Source organism: Jaculus jaculus, chromosome 9 (genome assembly GCF_020740685.1).
Source record: "Jaculus jaculus isolate mJacJac1 chromosome 9, mJacJac1.mat.Y.cur, whole genome shotgun sequence".
Taxonomy (NCBI): Eukaryota; Metazoa; Chordata; class Mammalia; order Rodentia; family Dipodidae; genus Jaculus; species Jaculus jaculus.
This window is the reverse complement of record NC_059110.1, coordinates 121,822,802-121,845,911: the sequence shown is the minus strand read 5'-3', so window position 1 is coordinate 121,845,911 and position 23,110 is coordinate 121,822,802. Positions and strand designations below refer to the sequence as shown.

General features: G+C 51.6%; 1 protein-coding gene across 1 annotated transcript in view; it reads left to right on the top strand.

Moving 5' to 3' along the window:
* Sec14l1 (SEC14 like lipid binding 1) overlaps positions 1-18,406 on the top strand; it is a 47,568-nt gene extending 29,162 nt beyond the window's left edge. Inside the window, exons 5-17 of the mRNA XM_004655226.2 lie at positions 1,344-1,472; positions 2,684-2,921; positions 3,976-4,085; positions 5,836-6,025; positions 6,556-6,644; positions 7,529-7,599; positions 8,480-8,651; positions 8,952-9,086; positions 11,340-11,474; positions 14,839-15,090; positions 15,690-15,868; positions 16,199-16,300; positions 17,903-18,406. Coding sequence (XP_004655283.2) covers positions 1,344-1,472; positions 2,684-2,921; positions 3,976-4,085; positions 5,836-6,025; positions 6,556-6,644; positions 7,529-7,599; positions 8,480-8,651; positions 8,952-9,086; positions 11,340-11,474; positions 14,839-15,090; positions 15,690-15,868; positions 16,199-16,300; positions 17,903-17,918 — 1,818 coding nt within the window. The 3' untranslated portion in view covers positions 17,919-18,406. The remainder of the gene's footprint in view (positions 1-1,343; positions 1,473-2,683; positions 2,922-3,975; positions 4,086-5,835; positions 6,026-6,555; positions 6,645-7,528; positions 7,600-8,479; positions 8,652-8,951; positions 9,087-11,339; positions 11,475-14,838; positions 15,091-15,689; positions 15,869-16,198; positions 16,301-17,902) is intronic.
* The last annotated feature ends 4,704 nt before the right edge of the window (positions 18,407-23,110 follow it).

Here is a 23,110-nt window from a genome sequence, read left to right as displayed (position 1 = left end):
CCATTGTTGTTAAGACAGGGTCTCATAATGTAGATGAGGCTGGCCTCGCTCACACTTGCAATGATCTTCCTGCCTCTGCCTCCCAAGCGTAGCACTTGTTAGCACACGTGGCTTGATTTTTTGTTTTAAACATGGCTTCTTTTCTTGTCCACCTCTAATGCTTCAGAAATGGATTTTGAAAGACAAACTTACTATATGGCTTTAAGATTAGAGCTAAAAGTTGGGCATATTGGTGCATGGCATTAGTCTAAGAACTTGGGAGATCGAGGCAGGAGGATGACCATGAGTTTGAAGCTAGCCTGGTCTATGGAGTGAGTTCCAGGTCAGGCCAGGCTGGAGTGAGACTCTGCCTCAAAGACAACAGCAACGATCAGAGGATCAGAGCTCAGAGCATTTGTTTGTCTTTCCATCTTCATGGCTTGCCTTGGTTTCAAGAACTTCTCTTACTGGATCATTAGAATCATTTCCTTGTTAGGTCTCTGCTTCTGCCGTTATCCTCCTACAGTCTTCAACACTGAACCCATTTAAAGTGTATTTAAGCCTTTAATCCCAGCATTTGGGAGGCAGAGGTAGATGAGTTTGAGGCCACCCTGAGACTACACAGTGAATTCCAGGTTAGCCTGAGCTAGAATGAGAACCTACCTTGAAAAAAATAATAAGAAGAAATAAAGTGTGTCCGATCTCATCACTTCTTGATACAAAACCCTATAGCCCCCCAATTCCCTTCAGGAAAAGCCTGGAGTCCTCACTGTGTCCATGGGTCCTATCTTTACTGACCACATCATTCCTGTCCTCCATTGTCATACGCAAGTCTGCTAACTCCCTTGCTAGTGCTTGAACATGAAGCATGACTCCCTAAGGACTGCTCCCTGTACTTGCCTTTAAGATCCTCTTGTTTTGCTCTGCAGCCAGCCACATCCTGTCCCCAATTCCTTTAATCCTACTCCAGCCTTTTCCTCACAGCACTTTGCTTACCTCCCAGTAGCTGTGCGGTTTTCTTCTCGTGCTCACAGCCAGTGGTCTGTCTCTCCAGTGCTGACAGCGACACGGCGCAGTGCTGGGTCTGTTGAGACTAAAGCGCGCCTCGGGTGTGCTGAGGGACAGATGGGCTGCATGTTGTGAACCAGGCTCTGCTGCCAGTCACTTTCAGAATGTCCTGAAACTACGATTTGATCTTTCCATGGTTTTGAACCCCTTCAATTTCTTTTACCCACTCTTTTCATCAAGGTAATATGATTAGTAAAGAACCATTTCTTCTGTTTTCTGTTTAGCTAGTTGAGGAACAGCAAGGGATGTCTGCTGGGAGTATGGCAGCAAGAATGAACAACTCTCTCTGCCTGCAGGTTCACCCTGAGAATGAAGACTGGACCTGTTTTGAACAGTCTGCAAGTTTAGATATCAAGTCCTTCTTTGGTTTTGAAAGCACAGTGGAAAAAATCGCCATGAAGCAGTACACCAGCAACGTTAAGAAAGTGAGGCTTTGTCCTGGGGCACCATAAAGGGCTCTCCGAGATGACGGTCTGTTCTGAACTAGTGGCTTTGCTTCCTGCTTGTTGAGACGGGATTTCCCCATGCAGCCCCCAAAACTCAGCCCACCTGCCTTGGCCTCCCAAGTGTTGGGACGGCAGGAGTGCGCCACCATGGGCAGCCACGCTCGCACACTCGTTTGCTTACCTGCTCACTGAGCAGTGCTGGGGTGAAACCCGGGCTCTGTACGTGTCGACCAGCACGCTACCACTGAGCAGCAGCCACAGCCCTCGGCTTTTATCTTTATTTTGTTTATTTATATATTTATTTATTTACTTACAAGAGAGGGAAAGAGAATAGGCGCACCAGGGCCTCTAGCCACTACAAATGAACTCCAGATGCATGCACCACATTGTGCATCTGGCTTACATGGGTATGAGAGAATCAAACCTTAGGTCCTTAGGCTTTGCAGGCAAGTACCCTAACTGCTAAGCCATTTCTCCAGTTAAAGATTTAAGATTTTTTTATTTTTATTTAATATATATTTATTTATTTTCATTTTTCAAGGTAGGGTCTCACTCTAGCCCAGGCAGACCTGGAATTCACAATGGAGTCTCAGGGTGACCTTGAACTCACAGTGATCCTCCTACCTCTGCCTCCCAAGTGCTGGAATTAAAGGCATGCACCACCACGCCCGGCTATTAAAATATTTTTATGTATTTATTTGCAAGCAGAGATGGAAGACAGACAAACAGAATGGGTGCCAGGGCCTCCAGCTGCTGCAAACAAACTCCAGATGCATGTGCCACTTTGTGCATCTGGCTTTACATGGGTACTGGAGAAGTGAACCCTGGTCATTAGGCTTTGCATGCAAGCACCTTAATTGCTGAGCCATTTCTCAGCCCAGCTTTTAAAAATTATTTCTTTATTTGAGAGAGTGTGAGAGAAAGAAGTAGATAGGGAGTGAGAAAATGAGTGCACCAGGGCCTCTAGCCACTGCAAACAGACTCCAGATTCATGCACCACCTCGTGCATCTGGCTTTATATGGGTCCTGGAGAATCAAGCCTGGGTCCTTAGGTTTTGCAAATGTCTTAACTGCTGAGACTCTTTCCAGCCCCCCACCCTCAGTTTCTGATAGTGCTTTATAAACCGGTGAGGGATGGGCGATGAGAGTGTTGACCACACACTAGCCTTACAATTGGCTTCGTCTTAAAGGGGAAAGAAATCATTGAGTACTACCTGCGTCAGCTGGAGGAGGAAGGCATCACCTTTGTGCCTCGCTGGACCCCGCCTTCCCTGGGGCCCTCTGCAGAAGCCTCTTCATGCAGCAAGAACCAGGCAGTGTGCACAGCTGTCGCCGTTCCTGATGCTGCTGCTCTCAAGGAGGGGCTGAGCGGCGAGGCCCTCAGTAGTCCTGGTGCAGCATCTGAACCCACGGTGGGGACTCCAGACGGTGGGTTTGTAATGCTTCTCATTCTTCTAGAAAGACCTGGGAATCTGTGGGGTCTTTACCCTCTGCGTTTTGCCCACCTGGGTTTCCTCAGGACAGTAGTTCTTACATAGGAAGTCCATCTCATGTCTGGCCTTACTTAACCCTCTAGCTTGTAAAACACATTCATTTTTTCCTGAGAGATTTTTTTATAGGAAGGCTTAATGATTTCTAATTAACTCTTTTTGTTTTAAACATTTAAAAATTATTTATCGGCACATGTATGTGTATGCCAGTTTCTTGGTGCTGCAAATGAACTGGCTTTACTTGGATGGCTGGGGGAATTGAACCTGGGCCAGCAGGCTTTGCCAGCCCGTGCCTTTCACTGCTAGACCATCTCCCCAGTCTCTTATTAACTCTTTCATTGAAGTCAGATGTTTTCATGTGTTTTAGCCGGTGGTACCTTTAGTGACTGTAAGGCAAGGCTCCCTTCCACAGTCTTCTGTCGTTATAAACTTTACTTACAACGTGCCAGCTCCTGGCCTGAGCACTAAATGGCTAGTCACATCATGATGGCTAACAATTAATTCTCAGTTCAGATTTGAGTCACCGAGGCGCAGAGAAATTGAGCGGCTTAGCACAGGCCACATAGTTAGTAGGTCGGGGCTGGGCTGTGCCACGCGGGCGCCTCTGTGCTTTAGCTCCTGTGAAGCTGTCCGTGTGCTGAGCACATACGAAGGCAGAGTGCCTGAGTGTCATCAGAGTCTCACAGCCGTCAGTCTGTCCTGAGCAGTGCTGATGCTACAGGAAAGGGTGATGGAGGCAGCGCCTGCCCGTGGTCATCAGTGATCCGATCTAAAAGACCGCTGTCTGCTTGTCAGCTATCTGATCTTGACAACTGGTTACCTGGGGTTTTTGGTGATCTGATCTAACGACTGAGGCTCGAGTTGTCCTGGGCGACTGCTGACTCCCCCCTCCCCCTCCCCCAGCCACACCACCCTCGCTGGCTGGAGGGCTTTGAGGGCCTCGTGGTCGAGTGATCTCTGTGGTAAATACTGCCATGCCACTCGAATTCCAGACAAACTAGATGCCGACTACATCAAGAGATACCTGGGCGATTTGACCCCGCTGCAGGAGAGCTGCCTCATCCGACTCCGCCAGTGGCTCCAGGAAACCCATAAGGGCAAAGTAAGTATCTCCCAGTGGGCAGTGATGCTGACTGGGGTCCTGGGACCCAGCCCTGTGGAGCGCTCCTCTTGACCAGTCCTGCTGGCAGTGTCCCTCAGGGTAGACCAGTGAGTCAGCCTCAGTGTAACACCAAGTCCTCTGTGTCTGGTTGAGATGCCCTTCCCAGCTGTGCAGTCGTATAGCTCAGGATATGCCAAGTTGCAGAGTAACACTGTGTTCCCTGGTTGTGGGAGGAGCTGCAGGAGTTCACATTTGCAGAGACTGGAGTGCACTGGAGCTTTTTTTTTTTTTTTTTTTTTTTTTCGAGGTAGGGTCTCACTCTAGCCCAGGCTGACCTGGAATTCACTATGGAGTCTCAGGGTGGCCTTGAACTCATGGCGATCCTCCTACCTCCGCCTCCTGAGTGCTGGGATTAAAGGCATGTGCCACCACGCCCGGCTGCTGGAGCTTTTTTTTTTTTTTTTTTAGTCCATGTATTGGCTAGCTTTCAAAGTGAGTAGCTTCATTGTGACATTTTCATACATATCTAGCCTTATAATTTGTTCTTACCAGTGTCATCCCAGTTACATTGGAGCTCTGCTTCTGAGAACCCATAGGAGTTAGTGCTATGCAGGAGGTGGAAACTACACCATGTGTCTGATTATCCATGGGACCATCTAGTAAGAGAACCAGGCACTGATGTGGCTGGCTGGTCCCCTGCCGTCTGTCTTGACAGCTGTGTGATGCTTATCCTGCCATCCTCAGGAAAGCAGCCCCATTGGAATGGCTGCCCCTCTGAGTGCTGACCAGCCAGTGGACAGTCTCAGCTCTTCCTGCAGTCTTAATGATCCTGGGGTGTTGTTCAATCATCTCTTACTGTAGTGTGAGGAATCCAAGGCACAGAGAAGTTAGGCAACCTACCTAAGATCCTACTGCTACTGAGTAATGGGCTAGGATTGGAACCCAGGCTCTTTTTTCCTTTCTTTTTTGAGAGAGGAGGAGAAAGAGGCAGAGAGAGAGAGATCATGGGTGTGCCAGGGCCTCTAGCCACTGCAAATGAACGAACAGATTCAATGCCACCTTGTGCATCTGGCTTTACATGCGAGTGCTAGGGAATCGAACCTGCAGCCTTTGGCTTTAACTGCTAAGCTGTCTCTACAGCCCTCCTCTTTTTTTGATGTAGGCTTGCTATGGCTTAACTGTTGATCCTCCTGCTTCCACCTCCCAAGTGCTGGGATTCTGGGCATGCCCCCCACACCCACACCCACACCTGGCTCATTCTTAGCCTCCTCGGTGCAGGCTCAGTGCTTTCTGTGTATGTGAGCTGGACCCGTGGCACCCAGCTTGCCCCTCACTGCCGTGACAGGTCTCCACTCCGTATGTCTCCTGGTGGTCTGCTGTCCGCATTCTTGAACTTGTGGCTGTGGAGGGAAATACTTGGTCCATGTGAGGCTGGGAACATGTTCTGGACCTTATTCTGTATTCAGAAACCATCCCAGTAATGTTGGGAGGCTTTCCTGGGAACTTTGCGTGTGCGTGCGTGCGTGCATGTGGTATTGGGGATGAAACTCAGGACTGTGTGTGTCAGGAAAGCACTTTACTCTGAGCTGCATCCCATCCCTTGGGAGCAGCTAATTTTAACGTGTTAATAGTGCAGCACACTGTCAGTGAGAGGCAGGAATTTTAGATGCTCACTCCTGTAGCAACTTGTTGATTATCCCTAGAAGCTCCTAATGCTGCTTAGGAAGCTCTGTCCTCTCCCCCTCCCCAGATCCCCAAGGATGAGCACATTCTCCGGTTTCTGCGTGCTCGCGATTTTAATATTGACAAGGCCAGAGAGATCATGTGCCAATCCCTGACCTGGCGGAAGCAGCACCAAGTGGACTACATCCTGGACACCTGGACACCCCCCCAGGTCCTTCAGGACTACTACGCAGGAGGCTGGCATCACCATGACAAAGGTGGGTGAGCTGACTAGAGCACACCGCTCTGCTGTCTGTCTTCCACACCCTGCGCACTGCAGTAGAGCTGGGCAGGCCCAGAATGTGCTTTCCCTTCTCACTGAGGATTTGGGAGCTTGTGACCCTTCCTTGTGCCCAGTCCCACCCCAGCCTGGGCAGCAGGGAGAGGACTGGGAACCTTTGTGTCCTCCTCGTGGCTCTGCTGCCCTGGGCAGGAGACTGCTCTTCTTTCCTAGCCAGGGGAGTCTGCAGAACTTGAAGTGCAGGCTAAGGAAGGACTTAGCTTTACAGCAGTCTGTTGGGCATCTGAGCCGAGCAGCGCCCGCTGTGCCTGCGCAGGCTGAGCCAGGCGGACTGTGCTCTGGGGTTCTGCTGGGCTGCTGTGCACCTGGAAAGGGTCTTTCTGTGCATCTTGCACACACAGGTGCTCTGCCACAGAGCTGTACCCCATCCCCTGTGGAGGTTCTTAGTGGGTGTCCTGCCTCACACTGTGGACGTGCTCACCCCAGCTTCCCTTTGCTTTCCTGCAGATGGGCGGCCACTTTATGTGCTCAGGCTGGGGCAGATGGACACGAAAGGCTTGGTGCGAGCCCTTGGAGAGGAAGCCCTGCTGCGATACGTGAGTGCTCGGCTGGGGACACTGGCTGCATGGTGGCTGTTGGGATGGGGCCGTCACAGCTGGCTGTTGGGACACGTGTGTGTTGTTGCTTTTCACTGAGGACGGAAGATGCATTGTAGGTAAAGTTTCAGATGAGGACACAGAAGTCATCAAAGTGTTTCTACACGGACGCCTCCCTAGGGGCCGAGTGTGAGTCCACGTCGCTCGTGTCAGCCCTCTGGTCAGAGCGCTCAGTGCTGCCCTGCCCCAGCACTGTTGTGTGGCCACTTGCCTCCCCTCCCCCATGCTGGCAGCCGTGTTTCCACCCCAGAGAAATCTGCTCCTTTGGATTAAAAAGCTAGAACTTAGAGAGGCACCTCCAATTCCCATTGCCCACAATGCCCACTGCCATGTTCTGTTAGGCACCTTTGCCCCAGCAGAGAGAGAGCGTGCGCGCACACACACGCTTTGGTATGAAGGGTTTGTTTCTCCACACCCGTGCAGTCCTGCCAGGCTTTTGGAGATTGCCCCTGTCCTGGCCCCTGAAGTGGAACCCAGGAATGTGCACCCCTCCTTCCTTTTCCTGCCACCTTTTCCAAGACCCCCCAGGCCAGTGCTCCCCGCTAAGAGGTCATTCCCTGAACTGATGCCTCACGTGGACACATCTGTTCCCTCTGCTGAAAACACTGGTGCTTGTTTATTCTCCTCAGAGCAAAAGGGTCTTTTTTTGTCTGTGATGGGGGATGTGTGTAGCGTGTGGGAGTGTTGGGACACTGAGGTGGGTGACAGCTCTTGTGTCTGCGCCTCCTGTGACACACCACGCTCACACCCCTCTCCTGTAGCTTGATGTGCCATGCTTACCCTCCATCACTAATCCCAGCAAACCTGTGCCTCCCCATTGGCAGGTTCTCTCCATAAATGAAGAAGGCCTAAGACGATGTGAGGAGAATACCAAAGTCTTCGGTCGGCCTATCAGGTAGGTGGGTGGTTTTCCACTTCCTTTCAGTAAACTTTTGTTTGGGTGCCTCAACTCCGCAAGGTTTCATACACATCTTGCCAGAGCTCCTTTCAGCACATTGCCAATGTGAATTCAATAGTTAACACCATAGTCTGGTTGTTCACTGCTTCCCAACGTGTTCCAGAAGGTTGTAAAGCAGGTGCTAAGGCCAGCTACAGGGGCAGTTGTTGGACTGTGGTATTTCTGTCCCCTTAGGTGTCAGTCTCATCCTGTCAGTCCATGGGTCTTCAGGAGCCCAGGCTGCAAGATGTTTACTTGTTGGCTTCTTGGAACGATCCCCGCCCAGGTCTTTGTTCCTGACCCGTGCTTCTAGTGAGGAAGCGCCTTCTAAAACTGGGCAGAGAAAACAAACAGCAGCAGCAGCAGCCTGATTTGGCAGTACATATCATTTAGCGCTTGGGAGGATCAGGAGTTCAGACCTAGCCCTGGCTACATGAGATTCTGCCTCGGGGGTTGGGTATGATCGGCTGGCATGGAGAAAGGTCCAACTGCGCAGCATGGCCTCAGCTGTGTGGAGGCTGTGCTGGCTCTGCCTGCTGTACTCAGCGCCCAGCCCTCCTGAAGCTCTAGCTTGGGGGATGCTGTTCTCAGAGCGTTAGCCAGCAGCGCCTTGCTTTTGTAGTTCTGGGATTGGACCTACCACATTGGACTTAGGCACCTTATACAAGCAGATGTGAATATGGGCTTGTAGCACTATGATGTAATAAATACACCTAACTGGTCTATTTTGGAGAATGGCTAAAATGACCATTTTATATCAGAAGGACAAAATGAAATCTGGGTCTCAGTTTGCCAAGTATGCCATCTGTTAAAGGAAACATCTTTGCACCATCTGCAGCTCATGGACCTGCCTTGTAGACCTTGAAGGACTGAACATGCGTCATTTGTGGAGACCTGGGGTCAAAGCTCTGCTGCGGATCATCGAGGTGGTGGAGGCCAACTACCCCGAGACGCTGGGCCGCCTGCTCATCCTCCGTGCCCCCAGGGTCTTCCCCGTCCTTTGGACCCTGGTGGGTTAGATGCGGTTCTGTGGTCGTGTAGCCATTTGCAGAGCAGACTCTCTCATTCACAGTTATACAGAGGACCTTAAGCCTTACCCAGTTTAGAAAAGCAAAATAAACATGCAAAGATACAAAACTTTTGGTGTTTTTAAAGGAGGAAAACAAGCCCAGCTCCTCTTAGGATCCTAATGCTGTGTCTGTGCGTGGGCACCACCCTACATGCCCTTCCCGCCCTGCCCATCACTGTCACAGCAGAGCCTCAGTCTTTGCAAGCAGCCGAAGTTACACAGTCTTGTGGCTTCCTTCCAGGTTAGCCCATTCATTGATGACAACACCCGAAGGAAATTCCTCATCTATGCAGGAAATGACTACCAGGGCCCTGGAGGCCTGCTAGACTATATCGACAAGGAGATTATTCCAGATTTCCTGAGTGGAGAGTGCATGGTACGTACTGCACCCTGCCTTGCTTGCACCAGCAGGAGAGGCGGGTGATGATATGCACAGGTGGCTGCAGAGTATTCTGTTTTGTCATTGGTGGTTGTGTGTGAATGCCATCTTGATCAGGATTGATCTGGTCAGCTCATGCAAGGAGCTGTCAGCAAAGCACCTGGCTGTAAATACTGGTGGCACGCTGCTTGGAAGCTCACTTGAGCATAGCTGGCAATGTTCATACAACCTTGTGACGACCGGATCTTTTGACTTGGGCTTTAGCTTTTGACTTGGGCTTTTAAGGAAGGAGTTTGGTCTTTTTTTTTTTTTTTGCAAGGTAGGGTCTCACTCTAGCCCAGGCTGACCTGGAATTCACTATGTAGTCTCAAGGTAGCCTCCAACTCACGGTGATCCTCCTACCTCTGCCTCCCGAGTGCTGGCATTAAAGGCATGGACCACACCACGCCCAGTAGAAGGGGCTCTTAAACACTGAACCAACATTCACCATGATTCTCCCTCGACAAGTAAACCCGGATGACATTGTAAAGTGGAAGAAGGAGGAACTGGTTCTTTTTCATGTAAGTTTGAGGTTTTAAGAAAATGAGGTGCTGGGTCATTAGCCCAAGGCCTCTGTGTGCAAACCCCGTGCTGTCGTGAGGGAGGCAGAGAAGCTCTAGAGCCGTGAGGCCCGGGGCCGTGGCGAGTCACTCAACATGAGGGCCAGGAAATAGAGACCCATGGAGGTCTGTGGGACTTGCTTTGTGGCACACAGTGGGAATCAAAGCCAGCAGGGTTCTTAGCAGAAAGCCCTGTGACCACACTCCACACTAAGCTGAGCCTTCTATGTGTGACACAGGGCTTGACTCTCTTGCACAGCTAATGAATTGGGCTTTCAGAAATCCTTCTGAGTGGCTGGAGGAACGAGAGAGCAGGAGAGTTTTAGCCCCAGCTCCACCTGAGTGGAATTGCAGCACACTGCAAAAAGCAAGGAGATTACAAGACTACCATTTGTCAAGTGCAGGCGACCAAGACCTCAGCTGCTTTTCCATCTCAGTGGGTGAAGCACTTGCTGAGCAGCCTAGCTGAGCACTGCTGAGAAAGCCAGAAGCTGTGGGGCCTCTGTGACCCCAGCCCCTCACAGCCAGCCTGGTGAGCACGGAGACCCTGCCTGGAGATGAGGTAGAAGGCGAGGACCACCACGGGCACACTCTGGGATGTGTGCCTACTCTCACACATGTACACACCAAAACAAAACTAAAACAAAAGGTTAGACATGACAAGAATTGAGCTGGGGTTGAAGGAGGCACGAAAGCAACTCTTGCCTTCTGTTGTCACCTGTCAACCCTGCTGTCCTCCCCCCTGCCCACATGGCCCCCGAGGCTGCGTTGAAGAGACCATTCACCGTTGCTTTCCCCCCACCGAGGGTTGAGCTCAGGCCAGGCTGCCGTTTCTCTCTTTTGAGACATAGTCCTGCTGTGTACAGGCTGGCCTGGAATCACCGTCCTCCTGCCTCACCCCTGCAGTGCTGGCTCTCTGAGTCCGCACCGCCACGCCTGGCCTGCGCCGGGCTTTCCGGCCGGGGCCCTTGCTGGGACGTGCTCCCGGCAGTGCTGCGTGCAGCGTGGAGGCTGCGGTGTGGTTTGCCACGTGTGAGCTTCCCAGTGCTCAGCCTGTAGGAGGACGTGGACTTTATAGACGTGTGCACGTTCATTTTATCATGTCAGGTGGTAAGTTTATGGGTAATGCACTTGAGCTTCTTTCACACAAACTCAGAGCAGTCCTTTGTTAACTTTCGGCTGGAGTAATACTCGTCCGACCTCATGTAGAGCTGTCAGCTGTCTCGGTCCTTTGAGGGTGGAGCCAGCCTTGTGCGTCCTGGCCAAGCTGCTTCCCAGCCCTTGTTAGTATTTCGGTGGCTTTTGGGAATAAAGCTCTTTCCCTAAGGTAATGTTTTTATCTTTATAGTGCAGCATAAATTCTTTAAGTTCTCATATAAACCGTCTTAGTTAAGTCCATTACCTCATGTATATCCATGGGATTTTGTGGTAAACCAGCTTCAGCTTGTTCTCATTTATTCAGAATAAAACATGTGTACTCAAGTGGTTCTTTAAAACGCATTTCTCTTAAGGAGTGCAGAATATCCCGCAGCCCTGCCTGCGTATTGTTTCCTCGTCACCTCCTGAAGCCAGCGAACACGTAGCTGCAGGCTGTTTTGTTGCAGAGGTTGGTTGGTTTGCATAGCGCTCACTGCCGTATTTACATTTCTAGTGTGAAGTGCCAGAGGGTGGACTGGTCCCCAAATCTCTGTATAGGACTGCAGAGGAGCTGGAGAATGAAGACCTGAAGCTTTGGACCGAAACCATCTACCAGTCTGCCAGCGTGTTCAAAGGCGCCCCTCATGAGGTACTTCCTCCTCCAGAGGCCTGCCCACTTGCCCGCCTTCCCGCCTGCCCGCCTACCCAGAGGTGCTCCTTTTCCTAGTCTTTGTCTTCAGGCTTTTGCTTTGGTTTGGTTTTGAGGCAAGATCTCACTCTAACCACGGCTGGCCTTGAGCTCACAGCAGTCCCCATACCTCAGCTCCTAAGTGCTAAGGTGGACAGTAGCAACAGGAGAGTGTGCCAAACACTGGCAAGAGGAAGCTGGCTATAGCACCCATAAGCCCGCCCCCAACAATACACTCCTTCCAGGAGGCGTTAATTCCCAAATCTCCATCAGCTGGGAACCTAGCATTCAGAACACCTAAGTTTATGGGGGACACCTGAATCAAACCACCACATTCCGCCCCTGGCCTCCATAAACTGATAACCATCCGTGATGTAAAATGCAGTGCATTCCATCCAACTTTAAAAGTCCATATTTTATCAACCTCAATGATATACATACATCCCCATAATCTGAGGTCTTTTTACTGAGCCATAATACCAAAGTATAACCTCAAATAACCCATAATTGTCCAGAATTAGCATTCACACTGCAAAAGATGGCATTGGGCATAGCAAAGAAATACTCGACCAATACAAGATTTAAAACAACCTTGACAAACATCAAACTCTATAGCTTCAAGTCCCAACAACTCTAGCCAGTGACAAATCTCCAAGTCCACTAATTCTAACCAGCAACAAGTCTCTGGAGTTCCAATTCCTCCCCTCCAGCTAGGCTACTCACAGTCCTGGAAAACTTCACCGGGGCCGGCAACTCTCCTTGGCAGCCATCTCATGGTCCCGGCATCTCCACTGGGTCTCTCTCCACTGGGTTTCCACTGCAATCCACGGTTCATCCTCATGGCTCCATTGGGCGTCCAGGCAGGCATCCAGCAAACCTGCTTCACACTGCCCATGGCCATTTCCAAAACACAAGACTGTGTTGCAAACTCAATGACCCTCTCTTTCCTGCATTTCTTACACTCCACAATACAAGGTTGGGTGCCAATTTGTTAATCCAGGGGGTAATAAAGCAGACTTTGAAGAACAGGACACTCCTTGAGCATTCAGGCCCCTTCAAAAGAGTGTACATTCTTCCTGTTGCCCTGGTGCAGGTCAGCTGGCCCAATCTCAAAGGTTGTAATCTCTCAGTTGTAGCTGAACAGGCAGCAGTTTACCCAGAGATTTTTTTTTTTTTTCTGTGCCATATTCCTCTGCTCACACCAGTTCATTTCTATGCAAAGCAACCCTGCACGACTCAGGACATGGGTATTACAGCAAGCCTCACACAAACTGCTAGCCCAGACCAAGCAAAGCTTTTTCTCACCCTCATAAGCCAAACCTCACAGTCCATAGTTTTTACTGCATTCAGGTCTTTCAACTCTGACCAGAATAGTTCATCAAGCTGTACTTACAGCACTGCAAGGCATCTCTTAGGCCAAGAGAATCCTTCCACATTCCTCTTGAAAATCAGCTCTAAAAGGCCAAAGCCACACAGTCAGGTGTCTAGCAGCAATCCCACTCCTTTACTTTACTGTTGCAGTCAGGTTCACGTTGCTGGTAGAAATCACCCAACCAAGAGCAGCTTCTGGGAAAAAGAGGTTTATTTTGGCTTACAGGCTTGAGGGGAAGCTCCACGATGGCAGGGAAAATGATGGCATGAACAGAGGGTGGACTTCTCCCCTTGGTCAACATCAGGTGGACAACAGGAAGAGGAGAGTGTGCCAAACACTGGCATGGGGACACTGGCTATAACACCCATAAGCCCACCCCCAACAATACACTGCCTCCAGGAGGCGTTACTTCCCAAACCTCCATCAGCTGGGAACCTAGCGTTCAGAACACCTAAGTTTATGGGGGACACCTGAATCAATGCCCTGCACTCGGTGTGCACCGTCGCTGTGGACTCTGTCGTCGGGTGTCTGACAGTTCTTGACGTTTAGCCTAAGTGTGCGTCAGCACTGCAGGACAGCTTTCTTTCTCGGAAGTCCCACTGCTGTTTGATCAGAGTTCCTTGAAAGCAGATAGGCCACTTGATTTAACTTTTACTGGGGACCCTGACACACAGGTCTGAAGAACTAGTCTTGCCTTAGGGAAGCATTGTTTTCAACTCCAGAACTAGTTTGATGGTTATACAGAATGAGTTTCACCTGCTGTTTTCTCTTGATTGGGTTTGCTCATTTCTTTCTCTTAAGTACTTTGCCGGGTTTTGCCAGTCTAACTGAATAGGAAAATGAGCATGTCTCCCCGTCACACGGTAGTGCAGAAGCTCCTGTGTGACGCCCCCCTGCTCCTTCCGTCCTGCAGCAACACGAGTGCTCTGTTGCGCAGCCCCTCGCCTTGCTTAGCCCTGGGGCAGGCTGGTAGCCGAGAGCTGCAGCTGCCAGTGAGGTGCTGTGCAGCGCGCCTTGTGCCGGGGCCCTGGCTCAGCTCCCTGCCCAGTGTCCTCCAGAGGGCTGGGCTGCCGGGTGCGGGGCGCGCAGAGGAGAGAGCCCGGCTGTGCTGGGAACAAGCAGACGCACACCCTGCCGTCATGGAGCTGCGCGGGAAGGCTCGGGGAGGAGAAGCCCTGTGTGTTGCCCATTAGCCAGCTGCCAGGCTTGTCCTGGTTGTAAGGCTCAGGGCCCAGAGGGTTTCCTGTGAGTCACGGGCACCTGTCAACTCCAGAGCAGGAAAATGTCGCTGTGCTTTCGGGAGGGAGAAAAGCCCTCAGAGAGCTCTATGCCTGAGGGAGGGCCGGCTTCAGCGTCGCACGTGCCCGCAGGAGGGGACTGCCTGTCACAGAGGGGCGAAGGTCTCCGAGAGACCTGCCCGTGGGCAGCCACACTGCTGAAGAGAGTGGGCTGTGCCACTTAGTGCCACCTGCTGCCATGAGTGGGATGGCTGTGCCTACTGGATCTGCTGTGTAAGGAAAACCAGGAAGTCAGAGGTGGAATGGGGAAGGCAGGGCAGGCGCCGCTCCGCCTCCTTCACCTGCTGTCCCGCCCGGCAGATGTTGAGAAGCGCAGTTGGCTATCCCCTCAGGGGACTTACATTGGCACAGAATGAAGGCCCTGTTTGGGGCTGTCGCTCTGCTGTCACAGCATTGGCTCCCAAGCCTGGCTAATCTCTCCGTGCACTCGCCCTCCCCTCCCCCGTGCCGGCCTGGGCTTCCACCTGGGACTGGATGCGCAAACAGAAAGGAGCTGGGGCTTGACCCACAGGAACCCTGGGTGAGAGAAAGGCAGCTGGAGGGCTCAGTGACCAGAGATGCTCCCCCCTCCCTCAGCTCTGAGCTGCACAGCTGCCACGGCCCCCGCCCAGGCTCCGTGTGCATGTGGCTGCTGACAACAGCGTCGCTTTTCCAGATCCTCATTCAGATTGTGGACGCATCCTCGGTCATCACCTGGGATTTTGACGTGTGCAAAGGGGATATTGTCTTTAACATCTATCACTCCAAGAGGTCACCACAGCCACCCAAAAAGGACTCCTTGGGAGCCCACAGCATCACCTCTCCAGGAGGGAACAACGTGCAGCTCATTGACAAAGTGTGGCAGCTGGGCCGGGACTACAGCATGGTGGAGTCTCCTCTGATCTGCAGGGAAGGGGAGAGCGTGCAGGTATGTGCTCTTGATACTGCGCAGCAGGCCACTGAGTCGTGACTAAAGGGTCTCTTTCCCAGCCAGCCCACATGGCTCCTGAAGGGAAAGACTGAGAGCTAAACACACCTGCACAGGAGTGTGGGGCTGAGCGGCATGCTGGGCTTGCAGTTTTCCCCAGAAGCACCATATGACAGGAAAGACACTTTACAGGCACAGCCAGGCTTCCTACGACTTATGTCCTCAGAGAAGAGTCTCACAGGACAAAGCAAGAGAAGCAAGTGTGGCAGAAAAGGTGTTGCCTGGCCCAGACAGCTCTGTCCAAATGACAGACCCTCCTGAATGATCACCCTGCCAGGCACCTGCTGCCACATGGCCTATGTCCCTAAGGGGAGTGGTCTGCAGAGTCTGTAAGTCCTTCTGCATAGCAGACCTGAGGTAGATCCCTGTGGCCTTCAAGCATCGTGCAGAAGCTCTGGCCTTCCACAGCTAGAAGGACATGGCTGAGCTGTCTCCTGCTGGTATGCATGGAGGTGGTCACAGCACATACTAGGTACTCAGAGTAGATGTCCTGGAGCTTGTCAGGCCCTGTCCTCAGCTGCCACTGCTCGCTGTTCCAGGGCTCTCATGTGACCAGGTGGCCAGGCTTTTACATCCTGCAGTGGAAGTTCCACAACATGCCTGCCTGCGCCACCACCAACCTGCCCCGCGTGGATGACGTGCTGGCCTCCCTGCAGGTCTCATCCCACAAGTGCAAAGTCATGTACTACACAGAAGTGATTGGGTCCGAGGACTTCAGGTATGGGCCTCCCTCACCCCAGCAGGTGCCCAAGACAGCTGGAGGGAGTCAGCGGATAGCAGGGGCCACTCAGAGCGGGTCTGGCTCCATTCACTCTGGGACTCTTGCCATGGCTATGGCAAGAGTGTCAGGGGGATGGAGTGGCCTGGCCTTCACTTGATGCACAATGTCCTCTGTGTGGGGGCCATGGGAAACTGTCCCTCAGCAGCAGAACACCCATCCCGGCGCTGGGGGAGGTCCAGCACGGGTGTGCAGAACAACAGAGTGGGCGGGAGGGTGGGCAACTCAGGGTGGCGCCTCATGCCCGCTCCTTCCCTGTGCCTTTTACAGAGGCTCCATGACCAGCCTGGAGTCCAGCCACAGCGGGTTCTCTCAGCTGAGTGCTGCCACCACCTCCTCCAGCCAGTCGCACTCCAGCTCCATGATTTCCAGGTAGTGCTGCGAAGCCTGTCCTCGTGTGCAGAGGGACAGAGGGACGCCGCTGCCTCTGCTGCCTCCTCCTGGACAGCCAGCTGTGTCCCACCCGCCCGCAGCGACATGCAGACTCCTTTCGCCCTCTAGATAGCAGATAGCTCTCCAGATGGTAAACATAGAAATTGACCCCCAGGCTATCTTGACAGGTAGTTTTAATGCTAATCCTAACTTTAACTCAATAGCCATAGATTTTGTATACAGCGTGCACAAAATCAAACAGAGCATAAGGGCTCTTCAAAGAAAAATAGTTTATATACAGTAAGAGACTAATTCGTCTCAAATGTTGATGCAAAAAAAATTTTCCAACAAAGTCCACCTTGTCCACTAGTGAGTGACCTCTGTAGCATCCTGCAGAGAGGAGCCCGCCTCCACCTCCTCCCACAGTGAAAGCCTGCAGTTGCTCCCGAGTGCCGCAGTCCCCGCAGCCTCTTCATGGAGGTGGGCCGTGCACTCAGTGGGATCTTCCCTGTGCGGACTCAGCAGCCCGCAGGAGCATGCAGTCTGTGCTCGTGAATGGGGGTCATGGCCCGGGAGGGGCTCCGGGGCTCCTCTTGACTCCCGAGAAACACCACCTTCATTAAACAGTACCCTGTCTTTCCTCCTCTTTGCACCTTTTGATATTTTTTGGAGCGGGGTTTTGTGTCCAGGAGCTCGGGTGGAGGGGCTCTCCCCTGAGTGTTCCTCCTGCCTGCAGCCAGGCAGCTCCGCCCAGGCAGCTCTTCTCGGCCTCCCTCCGTGGCTCACTCTGTCCTCCGCCCTGCCCTGGCAGAGCCACGCGAGCCCCACGAGGTCACAGCCGCCCTGGTGTGTGCGTGGACGTTGTGGACGGGTACAGGTGCCCTGTGTGCATGAGGTCGTGGCATGCAGGTGGGTAGGTGGGTAGGTGGGCAGAAGGAACTTAGTGTTAGCAAAGGCGTCTCTAGGGAAGCAAGTCAGAGTGAGACTAGTTGGCCTTTTATGTGTCCTTTGTGATTCCGTTACAAAGCCAGCTGCGTAAGGGTAGACCTTCAATTTTTATAGCTTCTTACGGAAAAGCAGATTATTTACAAACCTTTCCAGAAGTCGCATACATTTGATCTCTGTCACTGTCATTCTGGGTAGCAGGAGCTTTTAAGGATGTGTGCCAAACCCCTGTGGCCATGGCTGTGTTGATTAGCGTGGGAGCCCTAGATACTTTGGTGTGTTGGCTGCGCTCGGAGGCACTGGGTGGGCATCCGTGTGAGCCGAGAACTGTGTGGAGGCCGCCTTTGCGAGTGGAGACCACACAGCACACTGGCTTGGCCCCATGAGCCCTGCTGACTCCCAGCATCCTGAGCCAGGCCAAAGGTCTCTGACTGCTGGTCTTCCTGGCCCCAGGCTGTGTCTTTTCCTACAAAGGGCAAGCCCACTGGCATGAAGCCTGGTGCCCAGAAGGCTTAGCAGGGCACTAGCCAGTCCGTGCTGCTTCCAGTCAGGGCTTCCCAGCTCCACACTAAAAGACCTGAAGATGGCACCTGCTCTCTCTCTCTCTCTCTCTCTTTTTCCCTCCCCCTGCCCCCCTTTCCCCTTCCTCTATCTCAGATGGCGATTTTGCTGACAGCCTCCAAGCAAACACGTCACTCAGCAGTCCACATGTGCCCAGAGGTGTTTATAGAACTATTTGAATTGCAGACATGTCCCACCCCAGAGTGAAGACCTCTAGTGCCATTCAGAAGTGGCGCTGTCTTATCCCCAAGCACATGACTGCACACTCACAGGCCTCCAGGGCTCTCCCGAGTAAGGACACTCCTCCTGTGAGGATGAGGCATGTGTGATGACCATGTGGCTAATGGAGTCTCCCCTTGCAGTGCCCAGGCACTCCTCTCAGAATGCTCTGCCGCCACCCTTCTTTCAGAACTAACCATCCTTTTGTTTTCCCTCTATTACTAGTGTCTTAATTTTCTTTCCCTCCTAAATCCATTATTTGCATATCAAATTCTGTAAATGTTTTGTAAACATATTACCTCACTCTTGGTAATACAATACTGATAGTCTTTAAAAGATTTTTTTATTGTTACAATAATAAATGTGAACTGTTTAAGAAAAGAGTGTCTGTCTTCTTATAAAGTCTCCCTTGAAGAGTCTGGGATTTGTAGGTGACCCTGGGGATTAAGAGAAGGGAGCCACTGATGCCAGAGGCCACAGCTGTGCTTAGCTTGTGCAGGCCCACACTGCCTGGAGTGCGCGGCCTACTTGTGCTGAAGAGAAACCTGGTGTTTGTTTCTGAAAGACCGCTCCATTTTCTCCTACTTTGTCCAGATTGAACCCAACTATCAGTTTGATGCTGACATCATCACGTTCTCTGGGAATGACAGGGAGCGCTCTAAGCAAGTGCCTGTGCATACCACAGCGCGGGCCGGGACCTCACAGCCCGGCTCTCTCACCAGGCCCGCACCTGCAGAGGCAGCCGAGCATGGGCCACAGGAAGAGGTTACCGCGAGCGTGCCAGGGGAAGAGGAGGTTGCCCTCTGCTGGTCAGGCACCTGGGCGAACACAGCTGAGGGGTCTGGGCAGCACACCGGGAGGAAAGCGGGGCATGCCTGTGTGTGTAGCTGCCTGGAAGGCGTGCTCCTCAGGCAGGCACTCCTCAACCTTAGTGGCCCTGAAGCCACTGAGCCACCTTGCTGCCTGAGGGAAGAAAGGTTCTCATGGGAATTCCATTTGGGCTCTGACTTTCATTTCTGGCGTGGTCATGCTCAGGGACCAGATTGTCAGGGAGAAGCCGGAAGGAAAGTGGGTAAGGGCTGTGCACCAAATCGTTAGTATAATCACACCCAATGTCATTGTACTTTCATTTTTTTTCTTTGTTTTTCAAGGTGGGGTCTCACTCTAGTTGAGGCTGACCTGGAATTCACTATGTAGTCTCAGGGTGGCCTCAAACTCATGGCGATCCTCCTACCTCTGCCTACGGAGTGCTAGGATTAAAGGCATGTGCCACAACACCCGGCCCATAATTTCATTTTAGGTTTGTTTGTTTGTTTTGTTTTGTTTTCAGTTTTTCGAGGTAGGCTCTCACTCTACTCTCAGGGTGGCCTGGAACTCAAAGCAGTCCTCTTGCCTCTGCCTCCCAAGTGCTGGGATTAAAGGCGTGAGCCACTATGCCCAGTGTTGCGGTCAGGTCCGCATTGCTGGTAGAAATCATCCACCCAAGAGCAGCTTGTGAGGAAAAAGAGGTTTATTTTGGCTTATAGGCTCGAGGGGGAAGCTCCACAATGGCAGGGAAAACAACGACATGAACAGAGGGTGGACATCACCCCCTGGTCAACATAAGGTGGACCATAGCAACAGGAGAGTGTGCCAAACGCTGGCATGGGGAAACTGGCTATAACACCCATAAGCCCGCCCCCAACGATACACTCCCTCCAGGAGGCGTTAATTCCCAAATCCCCATCAGCTGGGAACCTAGCATCCAGAACACCTAAGTTTATAGGGACACCTGAGCCAAACCACCACACCCTGGCCCAGTTTTTGTTTCTTTGAGAAGGCCTCGCTGTGTATCCCAGGCTGGCCTGGAGCATGCTATCCTCCTGCCTGTAGCTCCCTACCGCCAGGATTACAGGTGTGTGTCACCACACCCGGCTCCATGGTCCTGCTAAGACTGACCTCAGGCAGCAGCTCAGCTAACCCTCAACCACAGGCCGCATCCTCCCATCTTCCCACGTGTGTGGGGGGTGAGTTCTCAGTGATCTCACAAACAAACCCACTGGAACCAGTTGTGCTTAAAAAGTTAGGGCTTTGGGAACCAGGCATTCTGGGAAGAGGGAAGTGGTACAAATACAAGGAGGTCACAGAACCTACAACCCTAGACAGTGAAATCACACACTTCAAAATGCTGATGCGGGGCTGGAGAGATGGCGTAGCAGGTAAGGCACTTAACTGCAAAACCTAAGGACCCAGGTTCAATTCCCTAGGACCCACATAAGCCAGATGCACAAGGTAACACATGCATCTGGAGTTCGTTTGCAGTAGCTAGAGGCTCTGGTGTGCCCATTCTCTGCACTCCCCCCTCTCAAATAAATGGATAAAATTTCAATTAAAAAATATTTGGGGGCTGGAGAGATGGCTTAGTAGTTAAGCGCTTGCCTGTGAAGCCTAAGGACCCTGGTTCAAGGCTCGGTTCCCCAGGTCCCACGTTAGCCAGATGCACAAGGGGGCGCACGCATCTGGAGTTCGTTTGCAGAGGCTGGAAGCCCTGGCGCGCCCATTCTCTCTCTCTCTCTCTCTCTCTCTCTCTATCTGTCTTTCTCTCTGTGTCTGTCGCTCTCAAATAAATAAACAAATAATTTAAAAAAATATATTTAAAAAAAATATTTGGGGGCTGGAGAGATGGCTTAGCCGTTAAACACTTGCCTGTGAAGCCTAAGGACCCAGTTCAAGGCTCGATTCCCCAGGACCCACGTTAGCCAGATGCACAAGGGGGCGCACACGTCTGGAGTTCGTTTGCAGTGACTGGAAGCCCTGGTGTGCTGTTCTCTCTCTATCTGCCTCTTTGTCTCTCTCACTCTCAAATAAATAAAAATGAACAAAAAATAAAAAATAAAGTGCTAAAAAAATATTTGAGCTGTAGAGATGGATCAGCAGTTAAAGACACTTACTTGCTAGCAAAGCCTGTTGGCTCTGGTTCATTCTCTCAAATAAATATTAAAAAAAAAAATTTTAACTTTTTTATTTGTTCATGTATGGGGTGGTGTGCCAGGGCCCCATGTTTGTGCAAATGAACACCTGAACTTTTTGTGTCCAGTTTATGTGAGTGGCTTGAGAAACCCAGGCTTGCAGGCTTTGCAAGTAAGTGCCTTTAACTGCCAAGCTATCTTCCCAGCCCCCTTACCACGATGGTTTCTAGAAATCTTGTGGCTGTCATATATAACCAATCTAGGTAAAAGGTGACCGCGGGTCCCCAGTCACATCACAGACAAAACCCTCGTGACCACAGGTCCTGAACATGGGGAGAACGCAGAGGTCTGGCCGACGAGCTAGCTCGGGCGATCCCGCGGGAAGCTCTGCCCCTGTGTGAGTACAGTGGTGAGGAGGGACAGGCGGTCAGGGCAGAGCAGCCCCGGGGCTCCCATAGCCGGGCCAGTGCTGAGGCCCTTGTGAACTAGGGGCAACAGACTATTCTTCTTCCATCTTGTACTTATTTATTTTAGTTTTTGGAGGTAGAGTTTCACTCTGTGTAGTCACAAGGTAGCCTTGAACTCGAAGCGATCCTCCTACTTCTGCCTCCCAAGTGCTGGGATTGAAGGCGCGCTGCCACCCAGCCCATCTTCTTTTAGACAGGGTCTCTTGCTGCTGCCAATGAGCACTGGCCTAGCTGGCCCACAAATTTCAGGTTCTCCTGTCTCTGCCTTCCATTGTTGTAGGCACGTTGGGATCACAGACACGTGCACCACTTTGTGCCAGGCTTTATGTGGGTTCTTGGATTTGAATTCAGCTCAGTAGGCTTTGCAAGCAAGCACCTTTAACTGCTGAGCTGTCGCCATTGCCCTGATTTTTCTTTTTTTAGAGAGAGAGTGAGTGAGAGAGAGAGAGAGAGAGGGAGAGAATTGGTACGCCAGGGCCACAGCCACTTCAATCCAACTCCAGATTCTTGCGCCACCTAGCAGGCATGTGCGACCTTGCACTTGCCTCATCTTTGTGCATCAGGCTTATATGGGATTTGGAGAGTCGAACATGGATCCTTAGGCTTTGCAGGCAAGTGCCTTAACCACTAAACCATCTCTCCAGCCCACCCTGTTTTGTTTTGAGACAAGGCCTCCCCCTCTATAGTTCAGGCTGGCCTTGAATTTGTAGCAAGACTTCTGTCTCAGCCTCTGAGGATTACAGATATGAGCCACCACACCTGGCAAATTATGGGATATTCTAATTCCCATTTCCTCTGCCCTGTGTTCAGAATTCTCCATGGAAGACATGGGGGAGGGGGAGATTGGCTAAGAACTCCGGAGAAAATCACAAGCTTTGGGGTGGGGAGCATCTATAAACTACAGAACTTATTAAAATCTTAACAAATGGCCTAGACTGAAGTATTTTACATTGAGATGCACATTTGTGTGATAAACCAGATATTGCAGTCAGGTTTGTATTGCTGGTAGAAATCACCCAACCAAGAACAGCTTATAGGATAATGAGGTTTATTTTGGCTTACAGGCTTGAGGGGGAAGCTCCATGATGGCAGGGAAAATGATGGCATGAGTAGAGGGTGGACATCACCCCCTGGCCAACATAAGGTGGACAATAGCAACAAGAGAGTATGCCAAATTCTGGCATGGGGAAAATGATGACATGAGCAGAGGGTGGACAAAAAATCTCTGGGTGAACTGCTGCCTGTTCAGCTAACAAATTGGCACCCAACCTTGTATTGTGGAGTATAAGAAATGCAGGAAAGAGGGTCATTGAGTTTGCAACACGGTCTTGTGTTTTGGAAATGGCCATGGGCAGTGTGAAGCAGGTTTGCTGGATGCCTGCCTGGAGGCCCAATGGAGCCATGAGAATGAACCATGGATTGCAGTGGAGGCCCAGTGGAGATGCCGGGACCACGAGACGGCTGCTAGGGAGAGCTGCCGGCCCCGGTGAAGTTTTCCAGGACTGTGACTACCCTAGCTGGAGGGGCGGAATCAGAATTCCAGAGACTTGTTGCTGGTTAGGTTTAGTGGACTTGGAGATTTGTCACTGGCTAGAGTTATTGGACTTGGAGCAACAGAGTTTGACGTTTGCCCTGTTTAAATTATGTATTGGCTGAATATTTCTTTGCTA